Source organism: Rhinoderma darwinii, chromosome 12, assembly GCF_050947455.1.
Source record: "Rhinoderma darwinii isolate aRhiDar2 chromosome 12, aRhiDar2.hap1, whole genome shotgun sequence".
Classification (NCBI taxonomy): domain Eukaryota; kingdom Metazoa; phylum Chordata; class Amphibia; order Anura; family Rhinodermatidae; genus Rhinoderma; species Rhinoderma darwinii.
This window is the reverse complement of record NC_134698.1, coordinates 57,503,760-57,523,705: the sequence shown is the minus strand read 5'-3', so window position 1 is coordinate 57,523,705 and position 19,946 is coordinate 57,503,760. Positions and strand designations below refer to the sequence as shown.

The 19,946-nt window shown below is 42.2% G+C and overlaps 2 protein-coding genes across 2 annotated transcripts in view; both read left to right on the top strand.

The window, feature by feature from the left end:
- Positions 1-1,436: 1,436 nt before the first annotated feature.
- Positions 1,437-7,298, top strand: CHURC1 (churchill domain containing 1). Its single transcript, XM_075843288.1, has 4 exons — positions 1,437-1,611; positions 2,438-2,573; positions 5,385-5,455; positions 7,102-7,298. Exons 1-4 carry the CDS (start codon positions 1,573-1,575, stop codon positions 7,192-7,194), a joined length of 339 nt encoding a protein of 112 aa, XP_075699403.1. The 5' UTR covers positions 1,437-1,572; the 3' UTR covers positions 7,195-7,298.
- A 6,078-nt stretch (positions 7,299-13,376) lies between these two features.
- The window catches only part of LOC142664805 (spectrin beta chain, erythrocytic-like), a 77,681-nt gene continuing 71,111 nt past the window's right edge, over positions 13,377-19,946 (top strand). Inside the window, exon 1 of the mRNA XM_075844142.1 lies at positions 13,377-13,459. The gene's annotated coding sequence lies outside the window, so the exon portion shown is untranslated. The remainder of the gene's footprint in view (positions 13,460-19,946) is intronic.

Here is a 19,946-nt window from a genome sequence, read left to right as displayed (position 1 = left end):
ATGATGGAGCGTTTGCTCGTTCATCTGCTGATCGTTCCTGTTTACACAGGGCAATTATCGGCAACGAGCGTTCTATGAATGTCTGCCCGATGATCGTCCAGTGTAAACCCCCTTTAGGCGACCCTGCACCCCACAGTTATTGAAGAGTTGGATGAGTTCTCCACTCAGCTTTTTACAACTAATGATCTTAGCTTACTGAGTATGTTCTAAAATAATGTGGAGCGGCCTAACGCTACAATATATTGCTGACAGAGGATCCTGATAACGCTGGCATATGTTAGTCTATTACGGCATGTGTTTAATGGATACATTGGGAAATTTTCATGACGTATTCGTTACGCGGATGCTATTATAGCCTATAATGGCATCTGTTTAATGGATACATATGGAAAAGCTATTAGAAAACTCATGGATGCCTGTGACATATGCCATATATTGGCTTCCGTGACCCATAGGCTAATATGGTATCCATTTAACGGATATCGTTTTTTACAGGATACCATGGGATGTAATAGTGCAGTCTAGTACGCTATTCCATACTTCATTTTTTCAGTATACTGACGAATACCGGCCAAACGGAGGCCATAAGGACATTCTTTTGGCCTCTGTCTGACTAATGGACCCCTATGGAGATGTTTAGCCTGTATGTCAGGAGCTTTTCCAACAGAGATGCTAAACGTAGAGGGGAAACCTCGTGTGAACCCAGCCTTAGGCAGTGTTCACACGTGTATTTTACAAAAATTCTGCCGCACAAATCTGAGGCTGACACCGGATTCGCATGCGGGTTAGCCTTATTGTCATTGTATGGGGCTACACCGCATTTTTTTCCCATGTTAAATCTGCAGAAATGAGGAGTTTTTTTCGCTGCTTGTGAATGGTGTATAAAATACCTCATTTACTTGCACTAGTTGTGGAGTGTGGGCGCATATTTAGGCCCTGTTCACACTGACTTTTTTTTGCAGGCAGAAAAAATCTGCCTCAAAATTTCTTCAGGAAATTTGAGCCAGATTTTGATGTGCTTGCAATTTCTTCATGCTACTTTCGTGGCGTTTTTTGCCCGCGGCCGTGGGCAAAAAACGCAGCGAAAAACGCTTTCTCTGCCTCCAATTGATTTCAATGGGAGATCAGAGGCGTAAAAAAGAACATGCGGGAAAAAAAATGCCTCCGCCTCCCATTGAAATCAATGTGATGCGGTTTCAGACGTTTTCTGGCGCTCATTCCGATGCGGTTTCCACGTAAAAACTGAGTATTCATGCACACCATTGAATGTTTAGCATACTTTAATTTTCTTCCATACATTGCTGGCAGGGCATACATTGTTGAGACATGACTGAGCGCCTCATGTAATCTGTGGAAACAACATTCCTGTGGAACTCGCGTCTAGGAAAAACGCCCCCTTATGGTAATCTGTGAGAATGCAGCCGTCGCTCTGCCTCTTCCCTTCTCGCGAGACCTGCTGTCCCGGAACAAGCTTGTACTGTCTGTACGCTTCCTACGTAGAACTATTCCCTTCTGACAGGGATTTACGAAGTTTACGTTACGGAGAGCGTACCGGGCACCGTAGATTGCGCTATGTGTGGAGGTTGTGTGCAGCAGGAGTACCCGGACCGGGTGAGGAGAGCAGCACGGGATGTCTAGAGCTGGAGAGAGATCCGTACTGTCACGATAGGGGAAGTGATGGGTCTGAGCCCTAGTCGGTCAATTTGTTTCCTGCTTCTCTTTCACAGTTGGGTGATAACCAATTCGCCCTCTATCATGGGCGGTCACCCAGCTTTCCCATACTTCTGAATGTCGAATCTTCCAAGTTATGTCTCTATAAATCTCTGGCTCCTTTATAGCTGAATAGCCAGAACTGGGAAAGTTGGGTGGAATTTCCATTCAGAACTCTAGGAATTCCCTGTGACAACCCTTGTGGGTACTGAAATGGGGGCCATGATGGGTGTCGCCTAGAGTTTCCTGAAAATCATTGAACTAAAAAATGATTTGACAGCAGAGACCGATTCAAGGATTTATCTGTAGGAAATATAAAGATATCCCGATATAAATGAAAAGTTTGTAATCGTGACATGTACGTAACAATATGAGTTATAAAACGTTGGCGTAGCTATATGGGCTTGTCCACACATAACGGAATCGCTGCAGAAAATTTCTGCAGCGATTCCGTTGAAAGTCAAAGGCTTTCCGCTGCGTCAAAAACGCACAATGGTGCGTAGTGTTAAGTGTGCGCGTGCGCGGTAGAGCCGCTGTACAACGGAACTAGCTCTTCTGGTTATTTCCTTGCTCTACACCTCTGACGGTGCAGAACCACGGAATCACCAACGCAGGTGTGAACATGGCCTAATAACATATAAAGTCACATCATGAAATCCCACGTATATATTAACCCCTCTATAACCTTCACCCCGAGCCTGATACATGTCTGCATGTTTATTTTTAGGGTAACATGTGTTTGGAGACGGGATCCTTTCTGCTGAATTATGTAAGCTGTGTAAAGTGCAATACACGAGACTTTGTGCTCATCGCCAATAAAACAGCTGAGGAAGAGGATGGAGAAGAGATCATTACATACGATCGTAAGTCCTTTTAGGGTGTATTCGTACCTGCTGGTTTTGTCAAGTTTTTCCATCACGATTGGCACTGAAGGGGTTTTCCCATCTTAGATATTTATGACATATCCACGGGGTATGCCATAAATGTCTGATAGATGGGGGTCCTCTGCGCTGACTGGTGGGGAGGTAGAGAATGAATGAAGGGTAGCTGCGCATGGGCGCCCCTTTATTCTGCTCTATGGCAAGTATGGAAACAACCGATCCCGCCTACAATGCCAACTCTGGTGCAAAATAAAAAAAATAGCTGTACAGACGAGCAAGAGTGTGTCCCATAACAGATCATCTAAACCAGGGACCAAGTCACATCTCGGCCTCTAATTGTACAGTACAATGCTAGATGGGCAAAAAAGTGCTGTAGGGCATGTTCAGACGTGGCAGAATTTTTCCGCTGCAAATATTGGTGCAGATTTGGGGAAATTACGCTACGAATCTGCAGCAACATTTGCATATTTGACAGGTAATTCAGACGTTGCAGATATCACAGCGGACTTGCCACAGATTTCAGTTTTTGCATTGCAAAGGCTGAAATCCGCAGTGAAATTCCGCTTCTTCTCCACAACGTAATGTGCATTCTGCGGAGGGAAAATTCTGCACCGCAGCCTGATTTCCGCACAGTTATTTTCTGCAACGTCTGAACTAACGATCCTAAAAATGTATAGAAACAAATGTAAAAAACGGCTGCTGCAGAATTCCACCGCGGACTGTCCGCAGCGGAATTCAACAGCAATTGCGCCACATCTGAACCTGCTCTCACGGTATCAAAGTGCCTCTGTCTTCAGACAGTCCTGTTTAAAGGGCGTATATAATCAGAAAATGACCTATGGTTTAAATAATTTTTTTATGCTAAACATATTTGTTTAAAAATGTTTGTTTTTTTTTTAAATTTTCATGCCATTATCTATATTTTAACATAATCCTAAAATCTTGCAGTTTTCACTCTGGCCGCTGAGCCTCAATAGACTGACACTTCCTGTTCTGTAGAGATCACTCCTCAGCAATCATCTAATTATCATCAGAGGCAGGATTACAATGAATGGTGACACATGTGCAGTTGGGTCACATTATTATGACTCAATAAGGGGCTGGTAGGTTGTCTCCGGTATCTGGTGCCATGATGACTGCACTGCATCCCACATTTGTTGGAGGGGGGTGAAGGAGGAATTTCCATTTGTATCACCATTGATTTCAATGGTGACGGATCCAATGCCAATGGTTTCCGTTTGCCTCAGTTGTGCAAGGGTTCCGTCGGTTTGATGGAATCAATACCGTAGTCGACTGCGCTATTCATTCCGTCAAAAGGACGGAACACTTGCACAACTAAGACAAACACAAACCATTTGTACCGGATCCGTCACCATTGAAATCAATGGTGATGCAAAGGGAAACCAATGATTTCCGTTTGTTTCAGTCACGGTTCTGTTCTGACGGAAAGCTCAGATGAAACGCCTGAACGGAGCCCTGACGCAGATGTGAACGAAGCCTTAATGGAATTTTAAAAAAAAGTAACAAAAAAAATAAATAAATAAAAAAATGTCCCAAAACAAATCAGTCATTATTTTGAATAAATTATATTTTATTGCCTCTACATTACATAAAAACAAAATAACGACACATATTCGGTATTTACAAGATCGTAATAACCTGAACAATTAATTTAACAGGTAAAACGTGAATGGCATAAAAAATAAATTAAAAAACTATGCAGAGAATAGATTTTTCCTATATTCACGCCGTAAAAATAAATGATATAACTTAGGCACCCTGCACACAGCCGTAGACGTTATCGCGGTCTGTGATTAAGGCTACGGCCACGGACAGTCACCCGCATTATAAAGTATGGGAGCACGGTCCGTACAATAAAAAAAATAGGACAAAAGCTTTGTACGGCCTAGACACCTTCCCGTAAATATACAGGAAGGTGCCTGTGGGCCATAGAAAATAATGGAACCGTATTTTGGTCAATTACGGTCCATAATTGCGCACCAAAATTACGGTCATGTGCATGGGGCATTACGCAATAATTATTTTTCTACTCCCAAACTGGGTAAAGAAAAAAATACAATTTCTCCTGCATAAAACAAGGCCTCATACAGCCACGTCGATGAAACAATAAAAAAGTTATGGCTGATGAAAGGCAGAGAGGCAAAAACGGAAACATTTAGCTGGTTATTAAGGCCTTTCAGGCTCAATCATTAAGGGGTTAAAGGGGTTTTCTGGGACTTCGGCAGCAGGGCAGGGGAGGGCATAACATAGTAAACTAGCAGCTGCTCACCCCCGGAAGTGACACCCGCTCCAGTGCTGATACCCGGTTTGGCGCTGCTCTGGTTCAGGAAGTTCCTACAGCGGTCACATGCAGTTCATCGGTCACGTGATGCTGCAGCCAATCACTGGCCTCAGCAGTCACGTGCCGTTCATGGCAGCATCACCGCTGAGACCAGGATTTGGCTGCAACGACATGTGAGGGATAAACGGCCCATGACTGCTGCTGGAGCTTCGAGGACCGGAGCAGTGCAGAACGGGACCTCAGCGCTGGAGCTGGGAGCACTTTAGGGGGTGAGTATCTGCTAGTTTATTATGTTATGCCACCCCCTGCCCTGCTGCCGATTTTGAAAAGTCCCAGAAAACTCCTTTAAGGATTAAACATAAGGAATCTTGTGGAGTGCTAGCTCCAAATAAACAACACACGTAGGAGCCCCCCTGGCATAAACTAGATGGGCATCCTTGGGGTACTTTAGAGTGGAGTAAAATATTAGTAATATTGATTTTGTTTTGCAGATATGTGCAAAAATTGTCACCATGTGATTGCAAAGCATGAGTATACCTTCAGTGTGGTGGATGAATATCAGGTACAGAACCTACAATCTACAAGTGTGAACCTACAAGGGCGTATTTCTGTCTGTTAAGTTCCTTAGAGGATATTTTAGTAAAATCTTAGAATTATATTCCACTAAAAGCTGTGGCGTTCGCTCAAGTTTTAGGGCCATTAAAGGGGTTGTCTCACTAAGACAACTCCTTACCATATGCCCTAATAGGGCATTAAGATGTAGTACAGGGGTATTCTCTGCTTGGGATCCGGACCATCCATGTATCACATAGACGGCCAATTCTTTGATTGGCTGCCATTTAATGCTAAATTTTCCCTGCTGGCCAAAAGTTCCCCTGGCTATAACAGCTCATAGCGAGGGATTTCAGAAGCTTGACCTGCGGTGATTGCCAGTCTGACTTAAAGAGGTTCTGTCACCAGATTATAAGTGTCCTATCTCCTACATAATCTGATTGGCGCTGTAATGTAGATAACAGCAGTGGTTTTTATTTTGAAAAACGATCATTTTTTAGCAAGTTATGAGCTAGTTTAGATTTATGCTAATGAGTTTCTCAATGGACAACTGGGCGTGTTTTTACTTTTTACCAACTGCGCATTGTACAGAGGAGTGTATGACGCTGACCAATCAGTGACTAATCAGTGTCCTGCACTTCTCATTCTTCCGGCCCAGCATGATCCACAGCACAGTGTAATTGTGCAGTGAAAGAAGCTGGGCTGGAACAATGAGACGTGTATGAGGCTGATTAGTCACTGATTGGTCAGCCTCATACACTCCTCTGTACAATGCGCAGTTGGTAAAAAGTAAAAACACACCCAGTTGTCCATTGAGAAACTCATTAGCATAAATCTAAACTAGCTCATAACTTGCTAAAAAATGATCGTTTTTCAAAATAAAAACCACTATTGTTCTCTACATTACAGCGCCAATCACATTATGTAGGAGATAGAGCATTTATAATCTGGTGACAGAGCCTCTTTAACTTAAAGCAGCAATTTTCAGTGAGAGAACCCCTTTAAGCTATAGAGTAAAGAAAAATATCACGTGTGACCTTAAAGGGGTTGTCCGGGACATGTAAAACACAGGCTGCAGGCAGGGATTGGGCTAAAAAAACAAAGCAAACTCATCTAGTAAATTCCCACACCGTTCCAGCATCGGTGGTCTCCGCCGGTCTGTAAACTTCTACAGCAAGTGATCACGTCTCGTTTGATTTCAGCCAATCACTGGCCTTAGTAGTGATGCTGACCAGAACGGCGCCTCATCCCTGAGGCCATGTGATTGGCTGTTGCAGAAAGGGTCGGCATCACTTCCTGTAAAGCTAAACAGACAGGCGGAGACCACTGGAACAGCAGCGCTGGAGCGGCGGGGGATTTAGTAGGTGAGTATACCTTGTTTTCCGGTTTTAGCCCATACCCTGACCGCAGCCCTTGTTTTACATGTCCCACTGATCTCGGGAATCCACAGTGTTTTCTTGCAGGCCGCTCCTGCATCCTGCTGGTACAGTCATGTAATGACCCTTTGAGGACCCTGTATATGAAGTCACTTACTGCACAAGTACATTCTGTGGCTGATGATCACAGATGTCACCTGTGCAATAGTAAAGATGAGGTGATGAAAATAAATGTACTGATGGGCCAAGCTACCACGATATTGCCTCTGCTTTGTTTCAGGAATACACCATGCTCTGCATGCTGTGTGGGAGAGCAGAAGACTCTGTTAGCGTTCTGCCCGATGACCCGCGACAGATGGCTCCACTCTTCTAGAGATCATTTATCAGCAGAGTTTTATACTGGTTTACTACATGTTAAGTGTTTTTCTCCTGATAGTATTACATATCATTAAAATAAAAGTGAATTATACTCAGTGAGACTGTGCCCTGCTATATTATGTTATGAATGTTTATTGTGGAACAATGCACTGCTTAGTATACTGTACATAGTCTACTGTATACTATAGTTGTACTGTATAATGTACAACTTCAGGATTTTATAAATATTGCTAAAAAAAGCAGATTTTTTTTTGCCGAAATTTTTGGCAACTGGAAATCTGTTCCATTCATCTGAATGGAACTTGCAGAAATGCATGACCGGCTGCAGAAACAACCCCATTCACATGAATAGAACTGGTTTTTAGTTGCAGAAAACCAGTTCCGCCGTTTGCATAATATGGTTCAAAGATTCAACCCCATTTAGCTCTGGCAGGTGGTGTGGGAGATCTCCATGGCCAAGGGATGAATCGTCTCATAGCCTTCAGAAAGTGAACGAGTAAACCTTTTCGAAAAGATAATTAAGAACCCGGAAATATAAATACTCGGGCGAGTTAGTGATTGAGGAGTTACATAAAGAATTGATAAGAAGAATGATGTGTGTGTGGGATGTTGCTATACTTGCCAACTCTCTCAAAATATCCGGGAGACTTCTGGAACAGCAGGCAAACTCATGGGTGGCCAACGTCATCGCAACAAACTCAAGTCTCCCATTCCTGCAAACCACTCCCAGGCGCCCTTGTTGACAGCGTAGCGGCCTGTCCTATATAAATGTGCAAAGCATAACTGATGGGGCGCCCTTCGCTCAAACTTTTTAGAATGTCCCTCAAAGGCTATGTAGACCATTGAATGCAATTTTTTTTTTTTTTTTTTTGAAATTTTTTTTAACAATACATCGTATCAGTATGTTTGGTACAACCTTGTATTGTAATTACCTTTTATTAAAAATAATTTTTACTTTATCAGATTCAGGTGCTTTATATCCTGTATACAGAGCAGCTGTATCTAGCGCTGAAACCTGTATCCGTCAGGTCAGCGAGACTGACTAATTCAGTGTCAGCGAGAGACGCAGGATCGAGCTATTACGGATCCCATCTAAGTTCATAACTTAGATGTGATCGATAGCAAGACCCGCTGACACGGAACCCGTTAGTCCCTCTCACCTGACGGATTCAGGTCTCAGCGCAAGATACAGCTGCTCTGTATACAGGATACAAAGCAGCTGAATCTCAAAAAGTAAAAATAATTTTTAATAAAAAGTCATTACGAAGTTGCGCCAAACACACTGATACCCATTTTTATTTAAAAAAAAATGTTTTCAAAGGTGTACATAGGCTTTAAGTCTCTTCTCAAAGTTAGGAAGTATGGGTTTTGCGAAACCCTATTCACATGCGATTATTTTGTGTTATTTTATTTCTTAATATGGATAAAACGTATTAGCCTACATTAACTAATAAATGTGTATTTTATGCCAGTCCAAGTGGAGAAGGCAGCTAGTGAGAAATTTGCACAAACTTTTATGAAAAGGCACATGCCTCATAATAAATTTGGCACATTTTCAACTTTCTAACAGTCAAAATAAAGGGGAGAAGGGGAGGAATCCTCCAGCTCACCTGACATACTGATAGGTGTCGCTGTCAGCGCCCGGATCCTTCGTGTCGGCACACGATGCGGAAATAGAGGTAGCAAGAAAGTTGAATCCAGCGCTTTAAATGGAGATAAAATGGAACGGTTTTCCAAGTTTAATGGTTTTCTTTAAAAAGTCCAATGGAGTGTAGTCCTGGTGTGTGAACAATGGGGGAATGTAATCCTTTTAAGCCTACGCGTTTCGGACTGCTCCGACGTCCTTAGACTTGGCTGTAGTGTGGGAAAATAATGTTTATATTCCTGCTATAAGCAGACGGACATTTGTTCCATTTCTACTTACTCCAGTCAATAAATTTGATCTAAACTACCTCTCCTGGAAGAGCACACTCACTTTTCTCATCACAAAAATTGAAAACATTTTCTAAAAAATTGCAAGTTTTTAAAAAGACACATTTTATGCACTATGTTCCTCAGCACTCGGCAACCCCACTCTGTAACTTTACGTGGTCTCCACTTCGTGGCTGAGTTGCCGTAGTTCCTAAACGCTTCCACTTTGCAATAATACCACTCATAGTTGATCGTGGAATATCTAGGTGGGAAGAAAGATGTGTGTCCTAACTTTGAGGTCCAGCATAACCCCCATTCCTCGGAGAGATACCGATTAGCGCAAATATTTAATTTTTTTACATGCTCTACCTAAGCCTGAGAACCTGTGGAGACCCACCGCATTTGAAAAAAATATATTGTTACACTCCCCTGACTGGTGGATACCCTTCATATCTGGTGGACAAGCCCGATAGTTACTAATTTGTGGCAGCAGGTGTTACGACTTATTAATAATGTTGTTTTACAATGACACATCCCCCTGATCCCCTCGGTAATGCTCCTTGAGCAGAACCCTCCTGGTGTCCTATATAAGACCTGTAGGCTAATTCAATATATCCTTTTAGTCACTAGAATTCATATAGCGGCCAAGTAGAGGAGTCCTACTCTATCCCCCCAGATTATTGTGAATAGGGTTAACCTTATGCTTTTTGAAAAACATCAAGGCTATACTTCTTCCCCTGCTGTACGGGATATGCTGGCTGTAATGACAGGGATAGGGAAAGAGACAAGTGAGCCCTAATCTACCCGCCACTCAGTCCCTGCCTACTTGCAACGACCCGCCCTAGGCGACGGGGTACAACTGGGCGACGGTCCCTACACTCAGTAAGTGCACGACAGACAACCAGACAAGGAAACACAGAACAAAGGGAAATGGGGCAGTTGCCCAGGGAAACACCGTGAGCAACAAGAGTAGTAAACGAGCCGAGTCAAACCAGGAGAGTACGAGGTACCAAACGCAGATGAGAAGAGTAGTCAGTAAGCCAGGGTCAATACGAAGCAGGGACAAGTAGTTCAAGAAGCTGCAGCAGGGCCAGGAAACCAACAGAGAAGAATCACAAGCAAGGAGGAACAGGAAAGGCAGGTATAAATAGACAGAGGGCGGGAGATAGCTCCGTCTGGCCAGGCTGCGATAGGCTCTCCCACTCCTAAGCCTGCCATCCTGAGTGGTGGAAGATGGAGTCAGTCTCACAGACATAGAAGCAGGTGCAGACTGATTACCTATGGGCGTGGATACAGAAGCTGTGCCTGGCAGATCCTTAACACTGGCCTTATCTTTTTGAAGATGTGTACCTCCCGTGTCCACGCCCACCTGACAATACACATTCTTTTGGTTTATTTTATTCTTGTTTGTTCATTTTCTTGTGTTTTCTGTTATATATTTGCTTGGTATATTTCCGTATACGCTTTCTTCTTTGTTTTGATTTGTATAATATTACATCCTTTCTATGTATATTCCGACTCTGCGTGGGTTATGTCTTGAATAACCTTTTATGTTTCATATGCTCACAAGAAATGGAATGTATACTTTTTTGCCATTCTGTTTTAATAAAAAACTTTTGAAACAAAGAGGTGTGTCCTAATACTTTTGTCCATATCCTCTTAACGACTGCCCACTGTATTTTGACAGCGGGCAGTGCAGGTTCCCTGCGATGTCTTTTGGCGTTGCTGTAAAAAAGGCTTTTGATCGACCTAGTGAGCGCGCATTCTCTAAGCAGGAGCTGTAACTAACAGCTCCTGAACTTAGAGCAGCCAAGTGAATACAGCTAGGATTGGAAAAAACTCAGACCCCAGCTTTTTAACCCTCTGATCACTGCGGTCTGTGACCGCGGTATGTTTAAAGGTGACTCCTCTCTTCTATTGACGCGATTTGAAACTTGGGGAACTCTCTGCAGTCAACCTTGGGGACCTAGAAAGGACCCCAGGGCGGTCTGTTTCGTATGCCTGGTGTTAGGGAACACTATGTACTGCCCAAACAGAAGCCTGTGTCATAGTGACACAGTGTATTGTAATAGTATACAGGAGTCTGCTAACACATTACAAGTAAAAGATAAAATTATAAATATAGTTCTCTTCATGAGGTTAAAAAAATGTTAGCACAAAAATAAAGTCCAAAAAAGTAATTATTTTGCATTAAATAAATTTTATTGTCCATACATTACATAAAAACAAAAAACCTACACATATTAGTTATCTACACGACTGTGATAACCTGAAGAAATAATTTAACAGGCTATTTAGCGTGAAACATGAAGGATAAAAAAAGATAATGCCGAAAATCGCTTTTTCCTATAGTCATGCCGGTACAAAAAAAATAAAATATATATATATATATGTTACTTTGATCATCATTTAACAATGTAATCAATACTGATCTCACTGTTACCAGGTCGGACCCCCATTTTTCCAAAGCAATTGGAACTGCGGTGACAGGATACTCACTATTACATGCATCGAGGTCCAAAACACTACAAGAAATTGGCAATATTGTTTAGGCAACGGCACCTATAAAACTGCACAATGAGAAAGGAGCCTCTAGAGGGCACTATAGCTACACTGCAAACATCACAGTTATTTAACGTATAGAACATTGTGATAAGGAGCTTGTTTAGCTGACTGCATGTACAAATACAAAATGTTGGGATTTTGTTTTCTTTTAGGGTACATGTAACTTTATACATAACTTGTCAGTGGCAGCCTCTAGAGCTGAGGGTTAGATTCCTAAACGACACCAAAAGGTCCCCATTCTCTTTATGAAAGGGGGCAGTGTGAGGAAAATCTTACTAATATTACATTTCTTTGGTGGTATTTTAGTAATCACTTTTCTCGTGTCTTGACTTCCCCTCTTCTGCAGGACCGTGTCTTCTTGTGTTTGTCTTTTAGTTACAAATCAAGCAACTTTCCAGTTTATGTTCTCTTCCATGTGCATCCCTGTCTGCTTTTCCGCTCCCTTTTAATTCTTATTACAATAACCGAGGTCCAGTTTTGGTGCCGTCAGTTGGAGACAGTAAGTAACACTCCACCTATGGGGGGTAGACAACCTTAGATGTTTACTTTTGGAAAAATTTATTTAACATGTTGCCGTTTCCCCTTCATACTCGAGTAAATGGCACTAGAAGTGTCTGTAACCTGGGGTCCTACAATATAGTGATACGGGGGTCCTGCACCTTCCTCCTCCTCCACATGGCACCGTCAGCTCTTACATGGAACAGTGTTACGAATTCTGTCACCTGGGTGTCCCCATTTTTCTGTGTTTTTATATTAGGTAGACATCCCTCTATAAGGCCTGATGCAGACGGCCGTGCCCGTAATCACGGCCCGCGATTGTGGGTACGGCTGGCCGCCGACGCCCGTGGGCTGCATTTTCGGACCAACCTCAGATACAAAGTATGGGAGCACGGCCCGTAAAATACGAAAAGTAGGACATGCTCCATAATTCCCGGCACGGTTCTACGGCACGGACACCTATACGTAACCCTACAGATCTTTGTCCGCGGCCAATAGAACCGAGTGGGTCTATAATTACGGCCAGCAATTACGGAGATTTTTTACGGTTGTTTTTCCTCGGGGTCTTAGACACTGCAGTTTGCTTGCCCTTTGCCCTAGTGGTTGCTAACAGGGAAAAATAGACTGTTCAATAACATATATTTAAATGCCCTGCACCTTCAGTGTAACCTGATGAAGTATGAAAGTCCCTACTTTTGCCTCTTTTTCTCAGTATATAGAAGTTTAGTGTCAATTTTTATACTTGAAGAAAAAATATCCGATTTAAAAATCCATCATTAAGTGAAAACCGTTGACCTGTCTTCTTTTGTTAAGTTGTTAAATTTTTTATTTAATGATTTATCTGTTTTTGGATAAGCTGGTGTAAACTAATATAGTCTTTGCAGCTACCACAGGAGTTGTCACCTAGGTTTCTTTTTTTGCAGGTAGGGGGTGCTCTTTGATGGTGCCCCAATAAATGGACTCCGAATATTATGGGAATTTGCTTACACATCTTGTATGTGATCGGTCAGTGATGTGTCCTGCCAGTGGAGTGACTGACAGCGTGTTCATGGTATTCCACAGCTGACCGCGCGCTTCCCTTATAGAGAGTATCTCAGCACAGGAATGTCCCTGCTCACTTACTGATAATCTTATTTTGGAACATGGGGTGTGTCTTGTGTCTGCATGTACAGTGCTCTGTACTAGTGACCTTTTTTCAGCTGTCCTTTCTCCTTTGTCCCCAAGTTTGACTTCCATTGTGGTGGTGACATTGGATCCAATGTAAGGGTTGAGCTGCAGGAAACAAGGTAAAGCCAGATTTCTTATTCTTTACGCTCTTGCCGTTCTCTATGGCGTCATTTAATATGTGTTACAGGTAAAAGTGTTCAGTTTGTGGCTGGGAGCTGTACATTTTATTCTCCTTGTTTAACCTCAAACCGTAATATGGACTATGCACTTCTTTTGGTCTGTAGGTTTATCAAGATTAATGAGAAAGGAAAAAGACAAAATGTCTACATTCCATACAATTTCTCATTGTTTATATGTTCTATTAAGATCCATTTTATATGATATATTGGGAATTTAAAACTGGTCGCTCAAGCTAAGTTATTACAGCTCTGTAAAACCTCCAAGTTGTATGAAGCTGTAAGACTGCACCCATAGAAGTCTACGGGGCCCCACTGCTGCCTCCTGCCTCCATTTGTCTTCCGATTCTGTATTACGAAGGTATTCTCCACTTTAGGTGTATCGCTGTTCGGGCAGAATACACATATAATACAGTGCGGTATGAAGGCACAGTACGGCGACACAGAGTGCCTACAGCTTTATAGTACATAGCCGTAGTCATGTGAATGAGGCCTTAATCCGATCATTTTCATAAAATATATATTAATAATATATTAAGAAATAAATGAATAATAAATATGGTGGCAACGTAGAATTTTTATACTGGCAAAATGTAATTGGTACCAACTTTTTATATATAATACTACTGCTACTCTTATCATTATAGCTATTATTTTACTTTTTCAACTCGTAGCTGAATACAGTTATTTGATAGTCGGTTCTTATTTTGTCCTATGTCTATTTCTATTTTTTTTCCTTCATTTGTAAACTGGGTTCAATGACTTTAGTATTAGCATTCACTGAATCTAACACAAACAGTGAGGTAACTTTATACTCTTCTAACAATATAGCCCCTGTGTAGAGATGAGCAATGTGTGGTATTTTTTGTTCTATAGATGCCCAACCATACAACTGACTTCATATACAAACCGATCAATGTATGTGACCTTTATTAAGAGGTGTAAAAACACAAACTGCTCATGAATAGATTACAATGTTACGTATGTAAACCCTTATCTATCTTCTGACACGTCGGTAGATGGTGTTGATGGGGGTCTGTGATCTGAGTCCCCATTGATCACTAGACTGCATTGCTCTACTGAATTGTGCCCTTTTGGCTCAACTTAAAGATCTACATGTCTTCTTGTTATGGTGCAATTTATGGTACTGTAATGTGCATGGGCATTACAGTCCCATTTATCTTAATGTAGGTGCCATAAACCTAAGATGTATCCTAGAGACATGTCCCAAGAACGGCCTGGACCCCCCCCCCCCCAACAATCACTATAAAGAAGGGGCCCCCTAACATACCCTTTACGGCCCCACGCAAGTCTATGCATCTTCAATGAGAGGGGTACGTGGATGCCTTAATAATTCACAAACCCTACTTATGGTAACTTATAAAATGGAAATTTTTTTTCATATAAAACTGGTGACACACTTAATACTAAATAATGATAGAAAGTTACAATACAGAGTCAGTACTAGTTATAATGTAGAACAATCACAACTTTTTGGTTAAAATACTATTATGAGCATGTGTTAAAGGGTAACTAAATATTCAACAAACTTCTGACATGTCATAGTGACATGTCAGAAGTTTTGATTGGTGGGGGTCCGAGCACTGAGACCCCCACCAATCGCTAAAATGAAGCAGCAGAAGCACTCGTGTGTTCGCTCAGCCGCTTCCTTTTTGTTCAGCTTTTTCGGAAATCAATGTATCAGAGTATGGGCTCAATAGAAAGTCCGGAAAAAGCCAGGAACTTCGTTTTAGCGATTGGTGGGGGTCTCAATACTTGGACCCCCACAAATGAAAACTTCTGACATGTCATATGGACACAGCAGCTACTCTTTATGGCCATTTTCTTTACCTAAGTGATTGGAAAGTATTCATTGCGTTATTGCTCTAATTATATCATTATACATGATTTGACACGGAGGCTTCGGTATATAAGGTAGAAGACAGCATAAAGGCATGGAGCATTTATCATGTGTCATTATGTATATTCTGCTGCAGAAATGTTACCCTATGACATCACATTGTCAGAGAAGGGGTGTCTGGTCACTACATACAAGCGCACTTATTCTGTTGTCTCTATTACGTTGTGAAGATTTACCCTATAGTATAGAAAGGCAGCAGCCAATGTGCTAGACTCCAAGGTTCAAACTCAATGGCATCAGTTATGTGCAACAATTTCGCCCTCTTGTTTATGAACTAAGTTTACACGATAAACATGTCCATAGTGTTTCATTTACAGCTGTATATCTTTTTTTTAAAGGATGAAATAGGGTATTAGACTATTCCATCATAGTAGGCTATAACATCCTGAAAATGGTATCCGTTTTTGTCTTGCATGGGAGCTTACGTGTGATGGATGCCACTGTTAGGCATCCATCGCACGTATACAGTACTGTGCAAAATGTTTAGGCAGTTGTGGAAAAATGATGCAAAGTAAGAATGCTTTCAAAAATAGACGTGTTAGGCCCCATGCACACGAACATATTTTTGCGGCCGCAATTCACCCACAAATTTGTGACTGAATTGCGGCCCCATTCATTTCAATGGGCCCATGCACACGACCGTGGTTTCCACGGTCCATGCATTGCCCGGGAGCCTGGACCGCAAAAAGATAGAACATGTCTTATTACGGCCGTAGTTTGCGGTCCAGGCTCATTGAAACGAATGCACACGGCCATGTGCACGGCCCGCGATTTGCTGGCGGCCCACAGGTGACACTCCGCGGCCGTCCGAACCACAAATCACAGCCGTGCAACACACTACTGTTGTGTGCATGAGGCCTTAGTAGTTTGTTTTTATCAATTACCAAAATGCACAGTGAATGAACAGAAGATAAATCTAAATCAAATCAATATTTGGTGTGACCACCCCTTGCCTCAACAGCATCAATTTTAGGTACGCTTGCACACAGGTTTTGAAGGAACTCGACAGGGAGGTTGTTCCAAACATCTTGGTAAACTAACCACAGATCTGTAGATATGTAATCCCAGACAGACTTGATAATATTGAGATCAGGGCTCTGTGGGGACCATATAATTACTTACAGGACTCCTTGTTCTTCTTTACGCTGAAGATTGTTCTTAATGACATTGGCTGTATGTTTGGGGTCGTTGTGCTGCAGAATACATTTGGAGCCAATCAGATGCCTCCCTGATGTTATTTCATGATGGATAAGTATCTGCCTGTATTTCTAGGCATTGACGACACCATTAATCCTTGGCCTTGTTTCCACGTTGAAGGTATTGCTTTTTGGCCGTATATCTTCCATGAAGAACACTTTTGGCCAGACTTCTCCGAACAGTAGATGGGTGTACCTGGGTCCCACTAGTTTTTGCCAATTCTGAGCTGATGTCACTGCTGGACATCTTCCGATTTCAAAGGGAATGTCTTTGATGTGCTGCACTAAGTTTCCTTGGCCAACCACTGCGTCTATGGTCCTCAACATTGCCCATTTCTTTGTGCTTCTTTAAAAGAGCTTATACAGCACATCTTAAAAACCCAAGTCTGCTTTGAAATTTTTGCCTGGGATAGACCTTGCTGATGCAGTATAGCTACCTTGTGTCTGGTTGCTGTGCTCAGTCTTGCCATGGTGGACCTGTGACATGAAACTGTTTTCCACAACCTCACCTTTGTAGCAGAGTTTGGTTGCTCCTCACCCAGCTGTTTCTGTTACAGTTAATGACTGTGTTTCAACCTACATATGTAAATGATGATCATTATCACCTGTTTGGAATAATTGGTTAATCATACACCTGACTATAATTCTACAAAATCCATGACTTTGTGGAAGTGTACTTATAAGAATTGATGCTGTTATGAACGCAAAGGGTGGTCACACCAAATATTGATTTGATATAGATTTCTCTTCTGTTCATTCACTTTGTATTTTGTTAATTGATTAAAAAAAACTGCCTAAAACTTTTGCACAGTACTGTACATTATGGACAGTTGTGTCACTGGAGCTTCTTCAACAGTCGCACTGTCCGGAGCTGACCAGGAGCTTCCCCAGGACCGGAGTCCCCAAGCAGAGTGATTCTTGATGCTTCCTTTGCCTGGGGACCCCGGCACTGGGGAAGCTCCTGACATCACTCTCTATATATGGACAGGGAGAAAAAGGCAAAAAAACCCCGGCGCCACTTGGTGTGGATCAAAGAAGGTGGAGGTGAGAAAAAGGAAGATAATAAATGCTCACCGTGAGGTTAGGAGAGTTGAATTTGAAGTGGTCCACAAGATAGCTGCTGCCAGATCCGGGCCGGTTACCGAGGTGACCGCTTGGGTATGCTGAATGTGCGGAGGAAAAATAAGGATCTGTATTGGCGCTGCTGAGTGGTGAAGATAGGATAAATCCAGAAGTCGGGTAAAGTAAAATTATTGGTATTTATTGCTATGCAACGCGTTTCAACGCCGAACTGGCGTTTTCGTCAGGCATCTGACGAAAACGCCAGTTCGGCGTTGAAACGCGTTGCATAGCAATAAATACCAATAATTTTACTTTACCCGACTTCTGGATTTATCCTATCTTCACCACTCAGCAGCGCCAATACAGATCCTTATTTTTCCTCCGCACATTCAGTATATATGGACAGCATCATCAGAAGCTTCCGCAGGACCAGAGTCTTCGGCACGGTATCCATACAGTGGGATACTTTGCAACCTCTGAAGAAAGGCCAAAATCCCATGTGTAGAGTTTGATTGCTCACTAAAAGTATTAAAGGGGTTATCCTGGGACTTTAATACTTATGGCCTATCCTTACATCAACATTTAATTGGTGGGGTCTGACTCCCGGCACCTCCGCCGATCAGTTGAATGAAGGGACCCCTTAATTTTTTTTCGCCAGCACAGTAACTGAGCTGCTGTACCTGCCAAATTAACAACAGTATGTGCGGCACTGTTCCTGGGTAAACAATGAAGGGGATGTTACGCTTGCTGGATCGCTGTGGCCCCTTCATTCAGCCCATCAACATGGTTGAGGTGAGTCGGATTCCCACCAATCAAATATTGATGAGCTATCCTAAGGATTAAGTTATTCCACAAGGAGTTTGACAAGGACCAAATCAGTTTGACATACCTTGCAATAGATTTCATTGAATGATGCTTAGTAAAAACATTACCCTATTTATTTGTGTTTACACCATAGTAGCAGGGTCACGAACCATACATAAATTTACAGACAGTCCGTAGAAATAGGGAATGGGAGTCTTGGCTAGTATCTGTAATAAAAATAGATGCTTCTGTGATTTTTGTAATTTCTTTTAACCTGGAGGAACTTGTGCAGCTTGTTGTGATTGTAATTCTCATAATTTTACAGTTCGTAGTAAATGCTTCTCAGGTATCTATACTATAGGCATTTATTGCTAATAATCTTTATCATTAATTTTTGGTGTTCTAATTTGTCTCTAAAACTTTTATCTATAATTTTGGCCAAGTTGTCCAGAAAAATGACAAATAATGAGGTTGGCAACTCTGCGTACAACCAGCTGAGCCCAGCCTTGGAGGATCACATTGTCTTGAAGAAGTTCTAACTATGAAAGTTTGTCATATGCGTGCTGTGAAATGTGGTCCCTCAACGAATATGTCAGAGTCTGTGGCTGCACAAGCGTCTTATGTTTCTCTGTACACTGTTTCTCTGTCCAGGCTCCATGGATCTGCTGCGTGCATTGAAGTCTATGTACATTGTTGGTGTGTGTTTCTGATACATGGTCCTGTGTCTCCGCTCAGGACCATGTTTCACAGCATTTTAGTTAGGCCGCGTTCACACGTAATGTATTTGTTGCAAATTACCAGTGGAGATATCTCATTAAAAATCAGTAACAGAATATAGTACAGCGCATATTATTGTGGTTTTATCCCATACCGACACTGCCCAAAAATATATGCTAAATTAGAGTTCAAAGGGTGAAATCTGCATGCAATTGATTTTGGTTGCATGAGCATGACCTTAGTGGGACACTATTTCCAGGGTGTCCCGATGTAACGTAAATAAATCTTTAAGGGGTTTTCCAGCCTCCATTTTTCAGCCATTCACTGGATAGGTGGGGGTCTGACTGCTGTATCCATCTGCCCCATAGACTGAATGGAGTGGCATCGCACATGCTCAGCCTCCACTCAATTCAAACTCCTCTAAGTTGCCGTCTTGCGAGTGCGGGATCCGGGGGGCAGGGTCCTCTGTTCTGGCGACTGTGGGGGGGGGGGGGCGATATTTCACCTATCCAGTGAAAGCTGGAATACCCTTTTAATGAAAGGTTATTCATACTTCTAATATACTTTTTGTTTGAGTTCTATTTTCAAGATCTCTGCTTTCTATCAGTGAATGAGAACATTCTTATTTTTATAAATCATGGTAGGCATCTCAAATCAGCTATCTGTTCCCAGGAATAATCCAACTCTTCATAAAGGAGTTGTTTGTGCTGAAGCTATACTTATTGTTGGG